Source organism: Vidua chalybeata, chromosome 14 (assembly GCF_026979565.1).
Source record: "Vidua chalybeata isolate OUT-0048 chromosome 14, bVidCha1 merged haplotype, whole genome shotgun sequence".
Lineage (NCBI taxonomy): Eukaryota > Metazoa > Chordata > Aves > Passeriformes > Viduidae > Vidua > Vidua chalybeata.
Window position 1 is genome coordinate 2445806 of NC_071543.1, and position 20326 is coordinate 2466131.

The following is a 20326-nucleotide window of genomic DNA, read 5'->3' on the forward strand; positions in this document are numbered from 1 at the left end:
ACACTCAGATGTGCTCTGCTGGGCTCTTCAAAGGGGAGCAGAGTGTGGCAAACTCACTTCAGGGCTCACTCTAAAACCTGAACTTTATTGTCAGGTGTAGGTGGTGGCAATGAAGGTGGAAGAGGCAAAGCTGGAGCTAAACTATTCCAGGATTTCCAGATGTTGAGCAGAATCTGGACTCACCCTTGGTGTTTGCAGCTGGACTATATTAGCAAAGAAAATAAGGTAAATTAGATATATCAAAATACTCTCACTTGAAAGCTTTCCAAATAAGCTCTGCCAAACTCTAGGTAAAGTTTCGTCAAATTAATGGAAATCTTTGTTGCTGTGGGGTCATTTTGCTGCTGGTTTTGTCATATTTTTCTTGCTGGGCATGTTGTCATTGTTAAAACATTCTGCAAGGCCAGGCCTTTGTAGAAGTTACCATTGTTTAAATGAAGAGTAAGCAGATGGCTAAAGGTTTAATAAAAGCTCCTAGGTGAACACAGTTAATAATTTCTGTTTTTTCTCTTTTGAGGGCTATTTTGATGAAGACAGCATGGATGACTTCATAGCTTCAGATTCTGATGAAACTTCCATGAGCTTAAGTTCTGATGATTATGCAAAGTAATTGACCTTTTATTTAGTTTGTTGGTGTTGTTTCCCTTATAGAACTGAAGTGATTTCTATAAAGTGAACGTTTATTTTGTATTTTATGTGTCTGTTAGAATATGTTTTCTTTCAGTGGGATTTAAAAAAAATAATAGGGTGTATGATGCTTTTTAGGAAAAAAAAATCCAAGGGGAAAAAGGTGACCAAAGAGTGCAGCTCGAGTGGAAGTGGCAGTGATAATGATGTTGAAGTCATTAAAGTCTGGAATTCAAGATCACGTGGAGGTGGGGAAGGAAATGTGGAAGATCTTACAAACAACCCAGCATCAACAAAGTCAGAGGAAGGTGAGGATGACACGGAGTGATGAAAATGTGAGGCAGCTTCATTTTGCAAAAGGCAATTTGAGAGGGCTGTCAGGAATTCTGCTGTGTGGCAGAATGGCAAATTCCTTAATTCACAGTTACAGCTCCTGCTACTTCTAATTATGTATTTATTCTGGAAAAACAAGGGGCATCCACTTAGAACTCAGGGGTTTTGAGACAGGGAAGCTGCACAGTGAAATTTTTTAATTCAGCAAGTACAAAATTATATAACCTGGAAGATTAATGGAAAGATTAGGAAATATATCTGTCATAAGCTGTTGCATCTGGAATTTGAATTGGATGCTGAGCAAGCAGATCCAGCGCAGCAGGAACACAAGAACTCTTTAAAGTTGTTATTCAAACTTCTTACAGCTGCACACTTAATTTTTTTTTTTTTTTTTTTTCCTGTAATAATCTAACTTTTGTCTTGTATCTGGTATCACAGAGATAATTTTCTGATTCTGTTATTTCATATGTGTCTAATCTCTTTCCCTAAGTAATTTAAAATTTTTGGGAGAGTTCAGGTGAGAAATCTTTTTTTTACCCCCATCCCAATGGCAACATCTTGTAAATGTGTAAAGGGTGCAGGGTGTTGTATGTAAAACATTTACAGAGATTAAATGTGTTAAAGGAATTACATTACAGGCAGGCTGAGTTTCAGTCTCTGCATCTCTTAAACATTTAACTCCTGTAATTGCTGATAGTGCAAAGGCTGTTTTTTCTTTGACTCTTTTCATACCAGTTAAATCTGATAATGAGGGAACAATTCTGTAGTTCAGACATTCAGAGCATTTAAATGAAGACTGTGTTCTCGTGTTTGATTTTTATTTATTTTCCTTTTTTTTATAGGCAAAGCTACATCCTCTTCCAATCCTGGTAGCCCAGCTCCAGACTGGTACAAAGATTTTGTCACTGATGCAGATGCTGAGGTGTTGGAGCATTCTGGGAAAATGGTGCTGCTCTTTGAAATTCTTCGAATGGCAGAGGAGCTGGGAGACAAAGTGTAAGTTCTGGACGTGTCATTAAAGACTTCAGGAATATATTCTATTATAGTCGTATACATATAAAATATATTAGTCTGACAGTGCTCCCCATCCATCCACTCTTCATTCTGCTGTTTTCTGAAGCTGACAAGCATAGTACACTCATTTTTGTCAGGGATCTTCCCACACCTGCATGTGCTCCACTGAAGTCTTGCTCTGTTTGTCTCAAAGGTCGTATCAGAGGGAGGAGGGAACAAAAATGAAGTGGTGCAATGATTCAAACAACTCCAGAGATGAATTCTGTGTTTCCCTGTTTCTTTTTTCAGTCTAGTGTTCAGCCAGTCCCTAATATCTCTGGATTTGATAGAAGATTTCCTGGAGCTGGCTAACAGGGAGAAATCTGAGAGAGATCAGCCTCCTATCTACAAAGGTGAGCGTCTCCTTCAACAGCTGCAGTGCTCAGAACTCTTTCACAAGTCTCTGTTCAGTGCCCCTGGAATGGTTTGAAAACAGTGTTTCCATTAGGATTTGCATGCTCTGGAGTGCCCCTGAGGCTGGCAGGGTTCTTGGGCTCCCCTGCAGGGAGGTCTCTGCTGTCCCATTATGGACTCTCTGATTTCACTCTGTATCATCCAAGCTTCTTGTAGCCTAAGCAGATTAAATGTTCACATCTGAGAGAAGGCATTTTGTTCAATTCTGCACAAAAATGATGTTAAATTCTGGTGTGTGGCAAATCCTGATCCTTCCTCCTGGGAGAGAGACAGTGAAGGGAAATGAGGTTGCTTTAAACCAGCATGTAAAACATGGAAAATGTGAATTTAGGCTTTATATGCACAGCAGCAGTTTGGCTTATGGATTTCATAGGGAGCAAGTATTGAATTAATTATTATCCTAGTGATGCTCAAATGGCATGGAATGCCATTCTCACTAAGATGTTTCCAGAGCTCCTGAGGGTGCTGTTCCTCCTTTCCCAGAGTTTCATTCCCAAGACATGTGAATTGAAGAACTCCTTCAATTCTGCCTTTCCTTCCCAATCTCTCACCAACTGTTCCATGTGTTTGTATTTAAGAGACAAGGGAAAAGTGGCTCAGTGATGGTGACTGGAGATCTCCAGTATGTGTCTCTCACAGATTTATTGTTCCTGCCTGTTGCTTCCTATTCTGAATTTTGTCATCTCAGACATTACAAGGTGTCTTTTTTAGGAGCTGTGCCTTTATTCTGAGATTTTAAAGAGGTTGGGGTTTTTCATGTGTGGTAGTTCTGACCAGCAAAATTAGATCATGGCAAGGTTCACCTTTCCTGACAGAACTCACCAATCTGCCTCTCACAATGGATTGAGTTGAGCAGTGCTGCTCCCAAAACCATTGTTTTCTTCATGAGTGATGGCTCAGGGATATTAATTTTGTGTACAAATACCATGATGGCCAGAGAAAATGGAGGATTACTGAGAGAAGAAAATCCTCCATCAGCTGTAGTTATTTTTCCCCCCAATCTGACAAGAAGTTGCTGTAACTCACAGGGTCATTCAACCCAAAGATTTTGCTGGATTTCAGTTCCAAAATGAGTTTGACCTTTGAAATCTCCTTTGGAGCATTGACTTCTCAGTGCTGACTGTGTGGGAGACTGGCTGACACTGGTGCTGTAATGTGAACCTACCTGGATCCATTGGAAAAGTGCAATTAGTGCTACAGCACCTAAAGATGAGATGTAACAACATCTTTGGGACATCTAAAATTAACTTTGGCTCCAAGTTAAGGCGTAGCTCTGCAAATTTATAAATACAGCTAGAAAGTGTGAAAAATAAGAGGACTTCCCCCCACCAAAAAAAAAAAAGCTCAGGGCATTTGCAAATAATTAAGTTTAAATTTAACCTCAGAACTATTTTTTATTATAAATTTCTGTCTTTAAATTTAAGTCTTTAACTTCTGGTTACCAGTCTGGTTATTTACACCATCAGCATTTTCATAACTTGGCTGTTGCATTTACAGGTGAAGGAAAATGGTTCAGAAATATTGATTATTATCGCTTGGATGGCTCAACCACAGCTCAGTCCAGAAAGAAATGGGCTGAGGAGTTCAATGATGAAACTAATGTGAGGTGAGATCTCTCCTGAGATTTATATGCTTTATTTTCTCCTTTTTCTTTCTTTTGTTCCCTAATTATTATTACTTTTATTAGCTTAAGGACCTCAGGACCAGGCAAATGATCAGAACTCAGACAGAAGACCTGCAGGAATGTGTTCCTGACTTCAGATGAATCCCATTGTACTCAGCAGTGTTCCCTTGCTATTCTCATTGTCCTGTAGATTGTAACAAATTTAAATCAGAGACAGTGTTTTTATTGCAAATACTTAATGGATACAAGGACCTAGGAAGGAGGTGGCCAGGAGGCTGCAGTCTCTGGGCCACTCAGGAGCAAATGAATTCTTTTAGCTGCCTCCAGAACTGGCTCCCAGCCCTCCACTGCTCCTCCAAAATGGGACTTTCAAGTCTGATTTAGACAGAGAGGTACAAACTTGTATTTGAATGAAGTAAAGGAGCTTCACCTTCCTAGATTTGTTCAAAAAATAAAGTATATAATCATGGTGCCGTCATTTATAATGTGCAGGGGAAAAATGTTAAATTAAGAAGTGAACTAATCCAGTGTTAATACTTTTAAATAGTTTATTCTGTCAGGTCTCTGTCAAGAACTGGTTCCAAGGTGAACCTGAATGAGGTTCAAAAAACCTGAAAGTTTGCAGGCCAGGAAAGAGTTTCAATGGCATGGAATCTGCCTGTTTAAAATTATGGTTTAATTTGATATAACTAATTTCATTAGAGCTTGAAAATGCAAACCCCAAAGCTTTTTCTTCCCCGCCAGTTTTTGTTAACAGCTAATTTGCAAAAGTCCTTGATGTGTATTTTTGGGAGTTTTATGTTTTGCTAAAAGCATTGTTCTTCTAAAATCTGCATCTGTTTTATGCTTAATACATTATTTTAATGAAGTTTTAGAGTTATTTCAGTGTATGAACAACAGTTATTTTCCAAAATACTCAAATTTTGCAACTCTTCTCTGTTCCAGAGGCCGCTTGTTTATCATATCCACTAAAGCAGGTTCCCTGGGAATAAACCTGGTGGCTGCTAACAGAGTCATCATCTTTGATGCCTCCTGGAACCCCTCCTATGACATCCAGAGCATCTTCAGGGTTTATCGCTTTGGGCAGAACAAGCCTGTGTTTGTGTACAGGTTTTTGGCTCAGGTATGTTCCTGGCTGCAGTTTCTGTGCTGTTTCATCCTGCAGTCAAATTTGGGAGCTGGGACTGTGGGGGCTGTGCCTGTTATGAGCTGGTGTTGGGGTCTGTAATGATCCAAGTTGATCCAGTCATATTCCAGCTTTGATCTGGAGCAGCTCATGAAGGAAAGAGTGGTAAAATAAATGACACATTATTTCCTGTAGAGTCCCCCTTGTCTGACACTTCGTGTAACCCAAATTCTGGAATTCCAGCAGTGATTCACATGTCCAGACTCATAACAGGAGTCTGAGCCTTTTTAATTTGCACACCACTAAAATCTCTGAATGGAGCAGTCCCTGCAGAGGATGGTGCTGGTGTTGTTAGGGAATAGCCCTGCTCAGGGCAGCTCCTTCTGCAGACCCTGATGGTCCAACTGCAATGAAACCACATGGATACAAGTGAATTCTAATAAAAAGGCATCCAGTCCTGACTTGAAAACTCATGTCACACCTTACAGATGTTTAAGATGGGTAATAACTCGTGTGGACACTGATCTGTGCTTTATGTAAGGCCACTGTTTCTGTTAGGAAGTGCCTCTTCAGCTTCTGGTTCCTCAGGTGTGACACAGGAGCCTGGAGCCCTTTCCCAGTAGCACTTAACCCTTGATCCAGTCACTCTTTCCATCCCAGCTGAAGCAGATCCTTGCCTGGGACATGTTACTGTCACAAACAGGGTTTTTCTTCAGGCTTCAGTTTATTTTTATAGTTTTCTCTGTGCACTTTTGAACTGTTGATATCCTTTTTAAATTAGGCTGTTCAGAACAGGCTGTGCTGTTCTCGTCCTTCTCAGTCGTCTTTTTTTTTCAAAAAATAAGTAATTTTCTTTTTTTTTTTCTTCCATCAAAGATCTAATTTTTTTGTACACAGCTGTGGTGAATTAGGTTTGACTGCCTCCCTTCCCCTCTCCCCTCCAGCACAGTGATAGGGTATCTGTTTTCCTTTTCACAGGCTGCTCAAAGCAGCAAAATAAGGTACATGCTGTGAAAATTGCCATTTTTTGGTCAAAATCCTACTTTGGGGAATTAAAGCAAAACTGGATCTCTTAAAAACACCACTAAAAGACCAATTTTCTTCCTCTAGTCAACAGCTAGATGACATCTGTCCCATGCACAGTCCCTGCTGTGCTGCTTCCAGCAGGTTTTTCCTTTTATTGCTCAGCAAACAAATGGCTTGAAAGTGGTACAAACACGGTCACAGAAACGAGGCACAGAGAACTGCTGGCTGGTTATTTTGGCTTTTTTACACCTGTGAGTATTGCTGTGGGTGAGCAGTGGCTGTGTGTGTGTTCAGGGAACCATGGAGGACAAGATCTACGACCGGCAGGTGACGAAGCAGTCGCTGTCCTTCAGGGTGGTGGACCAGCAGCAGGTGGAGCGGCACTTCACCATGAACGAGCTCACCGAGCTCTACACCTTCGAGCCAGACCTGCTGGATGACCCCAACTCCGAGAAGAAGAAGAAGAGGGACACCCCCATGCTGCCAAAAGTGAGTGGTGGCCATCAGCAGGAATTTTGTGCTGTAAAAATAACCTGGGTCTGTTTAAATGTGTTCCAGGTTTTTAGTGTAGAGCAGTGCTGGCCACTTGGAGTGGAGGTGAAGAGCAGGAAACACAATAAAATCCATAATTAATACAACAAACTCTGTAATGAGCTGGGTGAGGAGTTTCCCCTCAGTGTCATTGACACAATGAGAGAAAGATACTCATTAAAAGACCCAACTTTTAAGTCAGAACAAAGACCCTATTTCACACATTTTGAAAGAATAGAAGTTTTACTGCATGAAACTGTGGAAAATTCAAATTAGCATCTGAGTGGGTGTTGGTGAGACCCAGCACAACCTCAGTTTGTGAGGTGGCACTGGAGGTAAGAGTCATCTTAATCCATGTTTTCCTTTGCCAGGACTTCTTAGGTTTTAGTTCCCAGTTTAACTTCCTTTAGTAGAGATAAGGGAGGAGTTGCACTTAGGTAAGAATAAACTTTAGGGGAAAGAATAACTGGTTCCATTATTTTATTATTCTTTTTCTCCAAGTCAGTTTATATTTAAGATTAGGCTGTGGGTTTATGTTTCATTTATAGTTTCTGTGTTTGTGGGCTGTTAAAGACTGATTCATCCTTTAGCTGCTGTGGAATTCTCTGCTTCTTGCCACTTGGAACACATCAGGGAGTGGGCAATAGTTCATGAACTGGTTAAATTTCTGTGGTTTGCTCACTCTGCAGTGTCTGGGCATTATATTATATGATTAGTAGTATTTTATCTTTTTTTACATTCTTAGTTATTTCATGCTTTGTGCATTTGTGCCTCCACAAACAGAGCCAATGCATCACCATTTGCTGATGCTGCTTCTTATTTTAAAACATGTAAAAATAACTCAAAAACTTGTGAAGCAATTGAATCTGTTTACTTGAAACATTGATCAATCCAATGCAATAATTATATTTTGAAGGCTTCTGGTTTTCTATTACAAAATAAATCAGTTAATGAATGTGTTTATAAACTCAAAACTTGCTCCATCACTCAGTTTTATGTATTAAGTTCCATATTAATGCCATCATCAGTGTAAGGTTTGTGCAAGTCAAGTGGAATATGAGCTTTTAACCATTTCCTGCCTGTAAATAGAGCAAATCTGGGGACTGGAATTATTTTTGTGTTGTCTCATGGTTTTAGCAGATGGTATTTTGTCCTTTTGAAGATGTGCATCTCAGTATATGCTGTGTGCAAATTTCTAATTCCTTTTTGTTTGATGGCTGAAAAGGCTGTAAATAATCAAGTAAATTCATCTGTGCAAGGTCCCTCAGCCATGAACTCAGTTAGCTCTTCCTTATTTCAGTGTGATTTTAGCAAAGCTGCATGATTCAGCTTGGTTATTAATCTCCTGAACAATTAATTTAACAACACACAGCATTTTTTTTAGGTTGATTAAAAAATGTATTGACATGAGCACATTTTATTGTAACATCAAGTAATTACACAGCATTTAGAGATAAAAATTCTCTTTAAGATCTTCTAACATGAGGGCAGGGTAAAAATATCACTTTTTGTGCTTTTAGAGTGCAAGGGGAGAGCAGAGTCCTGAGAACATGGGGACAAGGAGGTTTGAAAATGCACCTTCCAGACCGCCCCTTTCTGCAGAGAAATGAGAACAGGAATTAGGGGAAATGTGTTCCATCTTTTTCATCTGAGCATGAATGTGGAAAAACCTCTGGGGATAATTGGTTTTCTTCTCAGAAACCTGCCTGGCTCCAGTGGCATCCCACTGGAGTGGGAAGGGTCTTCAGGAGTCCTTGAGCCAGGATTTGTGTGGGTTGAGGAGGAATCATTCCGAGCTGAGTGCTGGGTTCTTCTGACTTCTTTTTAACTTCCTGGATGGAAGAAAAAACCAAATATTTAATTCTTGTGTTTTAAATGGGATGGGAGAATTCATTCTGTATTGTTTAAAAGTCAGCAAGTGAAGAAACAAAGCCTGCTTGGTTTTAAACTAGATCCTTGAGAATTTTGGCTTTACAACATCCAGCTTTGAGTCCAAGAGCAGTTTTCTTGGGAAATGCTCTTAAGAGGGGAGAAGGTATTGAATGCTTTTATTTTCTACAAAAATGACATATGTGCAGTCTGTTGTTTTTCCTGGAAGATCATTCAAGTTTCATGTCCAGTTTTAATTGGAGCAGCAATTTTCTGCCCTCTGTGGTCTAACAAGACCTCAGGGTGTGGAGATCCTCAGGGAAGAAGTGCCTGTGGTGCTACAGCCTCAACTCCAGAGCTCCAGGGCTCTGCCCTCACCCCTCAGAAACAGCTTCTGGTCTTCAGCTCTGCAAATACCTGGGGTTAACAGAATATTTGTAATACCAGTGTGGTTCACATGAATTATTTGCTCTAAACTTCCATTGTTTGATTTCATTCATCCCCTATCCCTGCCCAACTGGAAAGGGCTGCTTTGGAATTTCAGTCCAAAAGAGGTGTCTTAAGGCTGAATGGTCACTTGGTCACCTTTGCTGTATTTAAGCATGGAAATAAGGACATTATAATTTACAGAATAGTTCAGTACAGTCCATGGGCTGGACAAAGGCAGTGCTGGGGCTCTGGGTGTCCTTCAGAACTGGCCCTGGGCTCATTCCCCATTCCTCATGCAGGGAATTAGACTTGAAGTCACTTTTTTATTGATGTGAAATGAAAACTCGGCTCAGTTGAGGTCATGTAATGCAGATTGGAAAAGCAGATTAAAATCAGGTTCAGTGGATATGGAACCATATCATCCATATCAGTGTTTTATACTACCTCAGGACAGAGACATGTGGTATTCTGTGGTTCCATACTCAGGGACAACTTGGTGAATTTTGATCTCAGGCTTAGAAGAATTTGCTTCTTATTTAATTTTTTTTTTTTTTAACTTTAGTATTAAATGTTCAGCTGGTTGAGAAAAACCTGTGAATTACAACATAACTTGCATTCCTTCATGGAAGATCTCCTTTCTTATACACTGATCTTTCAGTAGCATTTAATTTCCATCAGGATTTTAAAAAGACAAATGTCTTTTTTAAAATTCAAACCTCTTTTTTCAGTCTCTCTTCATATTTTCCTTCACCCATCAGGATTTCATCCTAAAGCTTACAAACCAATTGATAATCATTATTCTATCAACATTAAATAATTATTCTGATAATAAATAATTATTCTGATTGTTTTTTATGTGTAATGTGGATATATTATTTTTTTTTATTCTAAGATTGAACTAAATGCATCCCTGTTTTCAAGCTCCCATCATTAAAAACAACACAAAATAAAGTTTAGGCAAAGAAAAGCAAAGCCCCAGCTGGATGTCATTTAAGGCCCGTTTGGAGGCTGTGCAGGCTGAGGGAGGCTGGGTTATATTCCAGGGTTGTTTGCAGCCCTGCTGTTCCCAGGGCAGCTCCTGCACCTCCAGGAGCCTCCTCAGCCACCTCCTCTGGGCTTTGTGTCACCCCATCCCTGGGGTGTCCCTGCTTCCCTCCCAGCACCCCAAACCCCCCATGCTCTGGTCCCTGTGCCCAGCAGTGCTGGTGCAGACCCCACCCGGGATATTCTGGGAGGAGCTGGTGGTGAGGACAATGATTCACACCAGATAGGAGAAGGGTGGGACAAAGAGCAGCTCATTGATAATTGGTTAATGTAATTAACTTCCCAAGCACACAGAAGCAAACAGCTTTGTGGAGCTGCTGTGACAGAACCCCTGGTCAGGACTTCCCCAGGCAGTTCTCAGAGTGGCTGCAAAAATCTCTGGGTACTTTTTTCAGTCATGGTTCAGCTGAGATTATAAAATGCCAGGGTGGGACAGGCTGGATTTCTGCTTGTGCAGACCCTGGCACAGTGAGGGCAGGACCTGGAGGGACTCAGATAACTGCTGGACTGGAATTCCTCTCAGGAATGGTTCAGTGATGTTTTCGTATTAGGAATTTTAGCCTGAATGCTAACACTCCTGAGGTATGTTGGAGCTTCCTTAATCCATGAAGCTCATCAGCCACACAAGTCGTGTAAAAATCCCTGTTCAGTAATGACCTTAGAAAAGGAGCTCCTGAGGTGCAGCAGGAGCAGTTTTTCATAGTCCTGTAGAGATCTTTCTCTTCATCTTCTGCAGCACCACCTTGCTCAGGTCAGGCAGAAAAACTTGACTTTAAAAAATGGGAGATGTTGGACTCAAAGTACTGGTCAGTGTTTGAAAGCTGTAGAGATGCTGTTTCTCTATAATAAATGCAGATGTATTGATGGGCCTGTCTGTTGTCCAGCCTAAGCAAAGGAAGAGGCACTGAGAACATTCCATTCTTTTTAGGTGCATTTATTGTTGTGGAATCTGAGTGCATTCCTGTGGTTTATTAAGTGACTGGACTGTCATCTCTGCAACAGATTGTTAATCCATTGCTGTCCCTCTGAGGACAATTGTACTTCTAAATGATTTTCAAGTTTTGTTGTGCTGTGGAGTGCTGATAGCTGCTGTGTGTGGAATGGGGAGGGGAAACACCCGGCAGAGCTGGTGAGTGACTCCTCCTTCATCTCCTCCTTTGAACAGGACACGATCCTGGCAGAGCTGCTCCAGATCAACAAGGAGTACATAGTTGGGTACCACGAACATGATTCACTCCTGGACCATAAGGAGGAAGAGGAACTCACTGAAGAAGAGAGGAAGGCAGCCTGGGCAGAATATGAAGCAGAAAAGAAGGTAAACCTGTTTAATCTGGTTTATGTATTTGAAAATAACCTTTCCAGGTTTAGAGTTCCAATTATATTTTCAGTTTTTCTTTGGATAATTAAATCTTGTTATAGACCAAGAAATAAATATGTAAAAGTAAATCTTGACATAGGAAAAATGGAGATACTGTGTCTTTTTTGCTCCTTCAGTTCTGGTTCTTTGTGTGTGTTTGCTTTGCTACTTTAATTACAAGTTACTTTTGTGCCTGCATTTTTTTTCTAATTTATGATAAAACTCAACTGATGTTCTGTGTAATTCCCCCTTTCCCATTTGAGGGTGTTCCTGTCAGGGGCTCTGTGTGACAGTGTTACCCTCCTTAGCTAATACACACAGTAACATACAAACCAATACTTGGTAATATAACAGAAATCATTGAAATGACAGTAAGGTGGAACCCTGTTCCCATTTTGTTGCCCTGTGCCCTGCACTGTATCAGATACAGTTGATGGTGATTTATCCTCACTAATTGGGTGTGTGGGGCGCACCAAAGCTCTTTGTGTTGTTAAAACAAAAGCTGTGCCTTTACCCTTGGCAGGGTCATAAGGGAAGTTATTGAGATGCCACCAAGGTTGAAATTCTCAATCAGATTTGTTGGTGTTACCCCAGATTACCTTCTGAATTTCCGTGGGCCAGGCACCCTCAAAAGCCTTCCACTGAAAGTACAAAAAGTGGATGTATAAATTGCCACTGACTACCTTGAGTGAACTGATGAAAAGGTCTGGGGAGAGAAAAGAAACAGGGAGATAAAGAGTAAAATCTGAAGTTGCCCTGTAAGAAATGCAAATGGGCAATGAGCTTTATTCCTGCTAATAAATTGTGTATTTTACTTTTTCAGAATTTCATTACAGGCTGGTCAAACTCAACATTAAGCAGTGGGGTTTCAATATAAAATTTACCTTAACCAACTTAAGGTGTACTAATAAGCCGTGGTCATTTATATACCAAATATTGACAAGCTAAACTCAGAGATGATTCAAGACTGGAGCTTGGGTTTCTCTGTGACTGAAATGGGGTTCTGAGCTGAGGTTTGGAAACCTCCATGGTCAGTGGTCAGGGCCTGTGGCTGTCTCCAGGGGCTGCTTTGGCTGTGTGGTTATTGCAGAATTATCAGAGTTAGTGACCAGTGCACTTTGTGTTTTTCAGGGCATGACCATGCGTTTCAACATGCCCACAGGGACCAACACCATGCCCACAAATTTTAACTCTCAGACATATATTCCTTACAATTTGGGTGCTCTGTCAGCAATGAGTAACCAACAGCTGGAGGTAAGGAGCACAGCATGCCTGTGTTGCTGCAGGGGTTTTCTGTCACAAATTGTGGATAATGTCAGTCTGAAACATCTTTGTATTTTTAATAGTTTGGAAGTTTGGGGTTTTTGTTGGTTTTTTTTTTTTTTTTTAACATGTAGCTGTACTGAAGTTTAATGTGCATGTACATAAACCTATACCTGGCAGATTGTCAGGATTCTGGAGCATCACCTGCATTCTTTGCAGACTTTAATTACCACTTTTGAAACTGTAACATCTTTAAGTCTGTATGGTAGAAAATTTACCTGAGTTTTTAACATTCTCATGCTGCAACCTGTGGGTGCAAAAATAGGTTTTTACAAGTGCTGTCTACAATTGCCAGGTTTATACATGTTGTTCAACTGCTCTGTGCTGAAATTCAGATGAGTGGCAGCTTAGACTCGTTGACTTGTGCAAATTGAGAGCAGAAAGGTAATTGAAGTCTACGTGTGTACAAGAGAAAGATCAGGAAGGTTGGGAAAGAAATGTGTTTGTTGTTTCTGTGCTTTATAACTGATGTTCTGGTGTTTTCTCAGGACCTCATTAATCAAGGAAGAGAGAAGGTAGTGGAAGCAACCAACAGTGTGGCAGCAGCAAGAATCCAGCCTCTTGAAGACATCATTTCAGCCATAGTGAGTGCAATGGATAACCCTGGGCTTAGATCAGGAGTGGAAAACATTAAACATTATCAAACAAAGACACTCCTGCTGCAAATGGTCATCCAGCTAATGAATTGCATTATTAATGAGCACCATTTCCAGTTGGGAGTGACTTTTGTCCCTGCAGTAACCCTTGGTGGTGTGTAGCTGGCACAGAGCCTTACAGGAGTGGCAGTTTAGATCCGTAAGTATTTGCCGTGCTCTGAAAATGCTGTTTTTTCTAGAAATCAGAACAGCAATTACAGGCAAGTAGTTGTTGTATTTTGTGGACTGCTAATTGCCAGTTAGAAGAACTAATAACTCCTGGTTCTGGTTTTGGTGAAGCAGTTTTGCACTGACTGGAAGTTGGGCTGGTTTAACTCTTGGTGCAACTGCGAACACGACACAGGGCCTCAATTACTGTCAGGCTTTTGTTCAAACGACCAGTGCCAAGAAGGTTTTGGGTTTTTTGCTTTCCAGTGGAAAGAAAACTTAACCCTGACGGAGAGCCAGGTGCAGGCCCTGGCCCTGAACAGACAGGCGAGCCAGGAGCTGGATGTGAAGCGCCGAGAAGCCATTTACAACGACGTCCTCGGGAAACAGCAGATGGTAAAATATCGTACATTTATTTATCTATCAGCGTTTGAATGAGGATCTTCTGTGTGTTCATTCCTGAGCTACAAGTGTATGTTTAGGCACATAAATATCCCTCACAGAATGGTCAGCAGTATGCTGGAGTTCATTGCTTGGCCTCAGTGAGAAGTTCATGAAAAAGTAACTCACCAGGTTTTTGAGCTGAAGGGCTTTGCTGCAAGGTCATGAGGCGTAAAGAGAAATCTGATTCCCAGAGCTCAGCCAGCCACTTAGGAAACACATCTTAGAAAGTGTTGGTAATGTTGTTTTAGCTTAGAATTACTTTGCAGAATCTGAAAGTTGCCCAGATGATGTCAGAGGGAAGAGTTTTTCTCTCAGGCAAACAAACACTGACAGTCCACAGGCAGGACTTTCAAAAGGAAGACGAATGGTACCTGACAAATGATGATGTAACTTATACCTGGGAATAATTTCACAGTAGAGTACATGTTGCCATGGCAACTCACCTAAATGCTGCCTGCAACACAATAGCCAAGTCTTTGGGAGAACTGAGCCCTAAATGCTGTTACTAAATGGTTTCTCCAGTAATGGGCTGCTGAATGCCATCACATTAGGGATGGTGATAACAATGGGGCTTTCTCCCCCAGCCATGCTGTCCCTAACAAATTGATTTCAGCTCTGAACCTGATCCTGGGAGCAGGGGGACGGGTCATGCACTCAGCCAGCTCTGCTTTCCCTCCACAGTTAATCGGTTGTGTCCAGAGGATCCTGATGAACAGGCGGCTCCAGCACCAGTACAACCAGCAGCAGCAGCAGCAGATGTCCTACCAGCAAGCAGCCATGGGCCACCTCATGATGCCAAAGCCTCCAAATTTAATCATGAATCCTTCCAGCTACCCAGCCATAGATGTGAGAGGAATGTATCAGTCAGTGTCTGGTGGGATGCAGCCACCACCCCTACAACGAGCACCACCCCCAATGAGAGGCAAAAATGCAGGGCCTTCCCAAGGGAAATCAATGTGATTTTGCACTAAAAGCCTAAAGGATTGTTAAAATCAGAGAAAGAACTTTTATTTTTTTAGGAATCAATGGCCTAACAGAACTCAACTGTAAAAAAAAAAAAAGAAGAATTAAAAAGAATAGTTCGGTTGCTCCCCTTAAATACCATGTTCCATATTAGTGTTTCAGTTTTGTTTAAATAGGTCACAACGTTTTCCCTGTTGTCAGTGATGTTGCCTAGAATCTTCTTACATATGTTGAGTACAGGAGATAACAAGTTGTTTTCAGTGAAAACAAGTCCTCCCGTTACAGTAGCATCTCCACAGGTTTCCTGTCTAAACTCCTACGCTTGCTTTTTGTGGCTGCAAAGCTTTGGGAAGCTTAGGAAGGACTGCAGGTCTGTAAGTTCAGTCTGACATATGTGAATTGAAAACAGCTGAGTTCTTGATTAGAGTTGATTCCTCAAATTATGGAATACTTTTCTGCTTACCCATTTCTTTCTATTAGTGGGAACGTTGTAACAGAAATAGTCTAGTTTCCTTCATGGGTCATCTGTGTTGAATGAAACAGGAGCTGAAAATGCTCTCTGAAACAGAAGTGAGTGCAATATTTGTAACTACTACTGCTCTGAACCTTCTGAGACACAGGGAACTGTGCATCCAGCCTTAAACGTGACTGGGCCTTCCCCAGTCTGCTGCCATTTCTTATTTTCAGTTCCATGTGATGGAATAACGGCTGATGGTGTGGGAGTGGGAGATGCTTTTCCTTCACACTCTGATCCCTCACTGTGGAGTCCAGCACAAAGCACATTTCTGGTAACTCCTTCATGCTGGTGCTACTGTCTCCTCCCATTGCCGGCAATGGGGGACGGGCCAACACAATTCAATTCCTGTCTTTTGGGGTAAAATGGTGATGGTGGCCAGGGTCAGGTGGCCTGTCAGAACCCCCTTTAACGTGGCACAAGCACTGCCCATTGAAAATCGATACAGAGAAAGTGCTGTAGCAACTTCTGGAGCTGCCAGAAGCGTGGAACGACTTTATTGATAGAGATGTGGTTATGCACTCCTCCCCATCCCTTCAGTTGTGTGAAAACATGGGTTAGGACATAAAGAGCTTGATTTTAGTTTTGTTTCTCTTCTGGTTTGCTTTTTTTTTTAATGTAGGCCAGAGATAAATGTCAGGTTTATTCTATACCATTATCACACTTTTTGCCCACACTTGTGCTTGTCAGGTTCTTATTAAATACAAATAGGGCTTTCCTTTGCATAGAGTTTGGTTGATTCTTACCCCCCAAAAAAACCCCGTTGATCATCTGGGGGCAAGATGGTGGTGTGTGGACAACACAGGGCTCTGGAGACAGATGGAGGTGGTGGCTCCAGATTGTGCTGGACTCTTCTGATGCTGGTGTGAACTAAAATAATTTTGGTTTCTGGGAAGTTTCTTGCAAGAGCTTGACTTCTTGCCCTGAATGGACAAGTTTTGCATCTAAACGTGCAGATGTTCCACGATGTTTCGGTGTGTGACTCACACTTGGTTTGTGACGAGGACAGAGGTTGGTTGGGCTGCTGGAAGCCCGGCTGACAAGTTTCTGTCTTGGACTCTTTGATGACAAGATACCACAAAAGACCCTCAGTGTGTTCTAGTGCTCTGCCAGCTCTACAATTAACTCTGGTCTGGGGGAGGGAGCAAAGAGAGACGTGTTGGCACTAGAAGAGACAAAAGTGAAATGTTGAGACAAACATTTGAAGGCAAATGTACTCTGGGTAACTGTCACCGATATTCCTACGTGTTGTGAATAAGAGAAGTACTTTCTACCGAACCTGGGAATGTTAAGTGGAGTTTTACAGTAACTCAAAGACTTAAATGTGGAAGTTTTAGGCAACATTGAAAGGCACATTTTATTTCATCCTGGACAAACCTATGGATAACAGAAGACTAATGCACAAGAAGGAATAGAAGATAAGCATTGAAGTAAAACCTGGACCACTTTGCTTACGTTTCTCACTCGCCATTTTAGCTGCATAACAACGTGCTTTGAGTATAACATCAGGCTTTAACCAGTACTTAAAGACAGAACATACATCAGTAAGATAATAAAAGGCTCATTTTTATATTTGTTTTAGATGTTTTAACTAGATAAAAATGGCTTAAGATGACAAATATGTTGCTTGTAATACAGTTTTGCCTGCTAAATTATCCACATTTTGTAACCTGTTTATTCCTTTGGATGTAAAGCGTTTTTGCTTAGTATCGTGATATTGTATATGTTTTGTCCCAGTTGTATAGTAATGTTTCAGTCCATCAACCAGCTTTGGCTGCTGAAATCATACAGCTGTGAAGACTTGCCTTTGTTTCTATTAGATGGCTTTTCAGTTCTGTATTAAATATCTTAAGTACTATAGAAAAGGTGTCCCCTCTTCCTATAAGGCTGTTTTATAATATATATAAGGACTGGAAATGTGTTTTTAAAAAAGAAGAAGCATTCAAGTATGATGATATACTATGTGTTTTCACCATTCAAAGTGCTGTTTTAGTAGTTGAAACTTAAACTATTTAATATCTCATTTAATAAAGTGACCAAAATACATCAACGTGCCTTGTGCTACATTCACAGTCCAGTGTTAATTCCACAGGGATTCAACCTGGGAATGTGTCCTTGGAGAACTGTGCTGTGAGTTGAAGCTCTTAACTGTTTTCTACAATGACTTTAGTGGATAGAGACATTGATTTCATTAGGGAAAATAGCTGTGATCCATATTTTCAAATTACTTTATTAATAGCAGCTTCTGCCAGTCTGTTAAAAATTAAATGAGTTGTCCAGCAGTGAGATGGTTAAAAGTGAGGTGAACTTCTGCTTAGTCAAATCAGAGTAAGGTGCTGTTGTACTTTAACCTCATAGTTGTACTTCTTCCTTCCTTAGTTATTAAATCCCACCTGTTGGGCAAAACACCCCCTTTCCTATGCAAAGGAAAGTGTAATCATTGTGTTTAAAGGTGCCCTGTGCTCGTTCCCTGCCACTGCTGGGGCTGCTCAGGGGCATGGCCGGCCTTGGTGAAGCTGAGGGAGGTGGAAATGGTGTCTGAGGTGAAAATACTGGAGTTGTGCTCCAAGGGGCCCTGTGGGCAACGTGTTTTTAAATATCCCTGTGACTTTTAGCTTGGCTGAACACTGATGGAAGGCAGTTCAGGCAGCTCAGGCTAGATGTGGCTGTCTGTGTTGGGCTGGGAAGTGTCCTGGGACGAGTCCCATGTCCAGAATGTTGTGCTGAGGTGTCCCAACACTGACCAGCCCCATTGCTGTGTCAGCTGTGCCCAGCCTGAGCAGCTTTTGCCTTTATCTTAAAAGTAGAACCATTCTGCACACAGGAAATAAAACTAAATTCATCAGTTCAAGCAAAAAGTAGTTTTGAAGTTGGATAGATTTTCAATGTTTATGGAAAGCCAAATGTCCTAAATGTTCCCAGCTGCAGGAGCCTGGAAAAATGCTGGTGTTGCAGCACCAGCACCAGTAATCATGTCTGTACTTCCCAGTCTGTACTGCTCAGGTGTCAGATAACCCGCTGTGCACCCTCTGTGCTGTGGAACCCACCTTGGGGATGTGGCTTTGGGAAAGCTGTGCTGCTCTGAAGGGTCTGGACAAGCTCCTGCCCTGCCATGTGTGGCTGGGATGAGTAGGGTGAGTTCATCCTGTGTGTGACCCTTTCATCCAGCCACAGCTCCTGTTCCTGCTTTCCCCAGGGAGGAGATGGTTTAGGGGTCACTGGAGGAGAGTGTTGGGAAGGGGCTGTAGCCTGACTGGGGACACTGCCCTGGAGAAGGGCAGGGGCTCAGGAAGGTGGGTGCAGGGGGAGGTGGGGTCACCCCTTGGGTCCGTGCTCAGCCACTTCCAAGGTCTGATCTCAAACACCACCCTGGCCTTGTGTGCACAAAACCTGTTTGAGAATGAGTGAGACGGGAACTGGTACCTGAGGCACTCCTCAAAGCCCGATCCAGCCACACCAGCTGCTTTAGGAATGCAGTCTTGCTCACTTCCCTGGATTCTCACCATGCCCACGAGCAGCAGCGGTGGAGGACGTGTGCCCTGGCCATGTCTGGTGTGGTGACCTGCCCTGCTCGGTGGCATCTCGGTGCAAGATACCTCCTGGCACGGTGAGGGAGGAGCCTGAGAATCCCTGGAATTTGCTTCCCAGGTCTCCTGCCCAACCCCAGTGCAGGTGTGAGGTGACAGCCTTGGTGTTCTCCACGATGAGAATTCAGCTACTCTGGGGCAGTTTGGGAAAAACCAGACCTGTCCCAAGGTGTGCAGATGTCTTTGTCTCCACATCAACACAGGAACTTCAGCCCTTCTGCTTCAGGAATGCTCCACCCCTGGGTGCCCTTCCAGGAACATCTCAGGCACAGTCTGGCAGCAGCAGCACATCTCTCTGGATGTCCAGCCAGGTGGGACAACACCAGGACACCTTCATTGCCTTCCAGCAGTTTTTGGATTTTCTGGATTTCTTCTGAGTTTCTGGATTCCCTCTGCAGTTTTGGGCTCTCCATCACTCTCTGCACAGGAGGTGAGTCTTTGAGGCCTCCTCTCCTTTTCCGCCTTGGAGAAAGGAGCCCCAGGCTGTGCATTCCACCCAGAAGAGCTCCCCACAGGCAGCAGGGTCTCCATGGGGATGTCCCTGAGGGCACATGGATGTTGCCATTTGTATGTCAGTCTCCAGACAATCCATCCCTGTGCCCTGGATCACTAGCCAAAACCAGGGAGAAAGGCACTTACTGCTGTGCTTGGCTCCACGTTGGCCTCTCCCAGGCAGCTCCTCTCTGTTTCTGCACCCTCCATAGTGAGACTCCAGCACTTTCCCACCTCTTTGCTGGAGCCTCCTCCCTTCTGCTCTGCACATCTGTCCCAGGATAATGTTTCCCACAGAACAGGCCCATCCCTCTTGGGTGGAAGGAGAAGGGTTGAAGAGATGCCTTTGTCCCGTTTGCTATGGTGTTTCCAGCCCTACAGTCTTCTGTTCAGAACAGCTCTGGGGTCAGGGGCACAGTGGGGTTTCTGGGGTTCACAGCCACCCCCTGCACCAGCCTTTGCTTCCCCTTTGAGAGAAGTTTCCAGTTGGCTGTTGTGACTTTGAATCCCATGGAATCTACATGAGCTGAGACCCCAAACAAACACTGTTTTCTTTTGCTGACTTGGAAGATTCTGTTAGCTTGAAGCAACCCAAACATGTTTTCCTCTCAAACTTTCCTAGCAAGGTCCATCTGCCAGCCCTGTAACACATCCAGGTCGAAGGAGCAGTTGGCATCTTCAGCTGGGGTAACAGCTGGGCCAGGGGGGACGGGATGGGGTGGAGAGATGAATGCGTCCACACAAACCCGCTGCGCATCACAGCCCCC

The 20326-nt window shown here is 42.6% G+C and overlaps 1 protein-coding gene across 5 annotated transcripts in view; it reads left to right on the top strand.

Annotated features, from left to right (window-relative positions):
- The window catches only part of ATRX (ATRX chromatin remodeler), a 70122-nt gene extending 52596 nt beyond the window's left edge, over window positions 1–17526 (top strand). For 4 of the 5 annotated variants that reach the window (XM_053956134.1, XM_053956135.1, XM_053956137.1 and 1 more), the window contains 13 exons: window positions 95–225; window positions 518–606; window positions 766–935; window positions 1803–1956; window positions 2263–2366; window positions 3925–4033; window positions 4997–5174; window positions 6498–6692; window positions 11242–11391; window positions 12565–12687; window positions 13245–13340; window positions 13827–13955; window positions 14685–17526. In XM_053956134.1, coding sequence (XP_053812109.1) covers window positions 95–225; window positions 518–606; window positions 766–935; window positions 1803–1956; window positions 2263–2366; window positions 3925–4033; window positions 4997–5174; window positions 6498–6692; window positions 11242–11391; window positions 12565–12687; window positions 13245–13340; window positions 13827–13955; window positions 14685–14963 — 1907 coding nt within the window. In that variant the 3' untranslated portion in view covers window positions 14964–17526. Of the gene's footprint in view, window positions 1–94; window positions 226–517; window positions 607–765; window positions 936–1802; window positions 1957–2262; window positions 2367–3924; window positions 4034–4996; window positions 5175–6497; window positions 6693–11241; window positions 11392–12564; window positions 12688–13244; window positions 13552–13826; window positions 13956–14684 lie in introns of those variants that run through there. The other variant, XM_053956138.1, reaches the window with a different exon arrangement.
- The last annotated feature ends 2800 nt before the right edge of the window (window positions 17527–20326 follow it).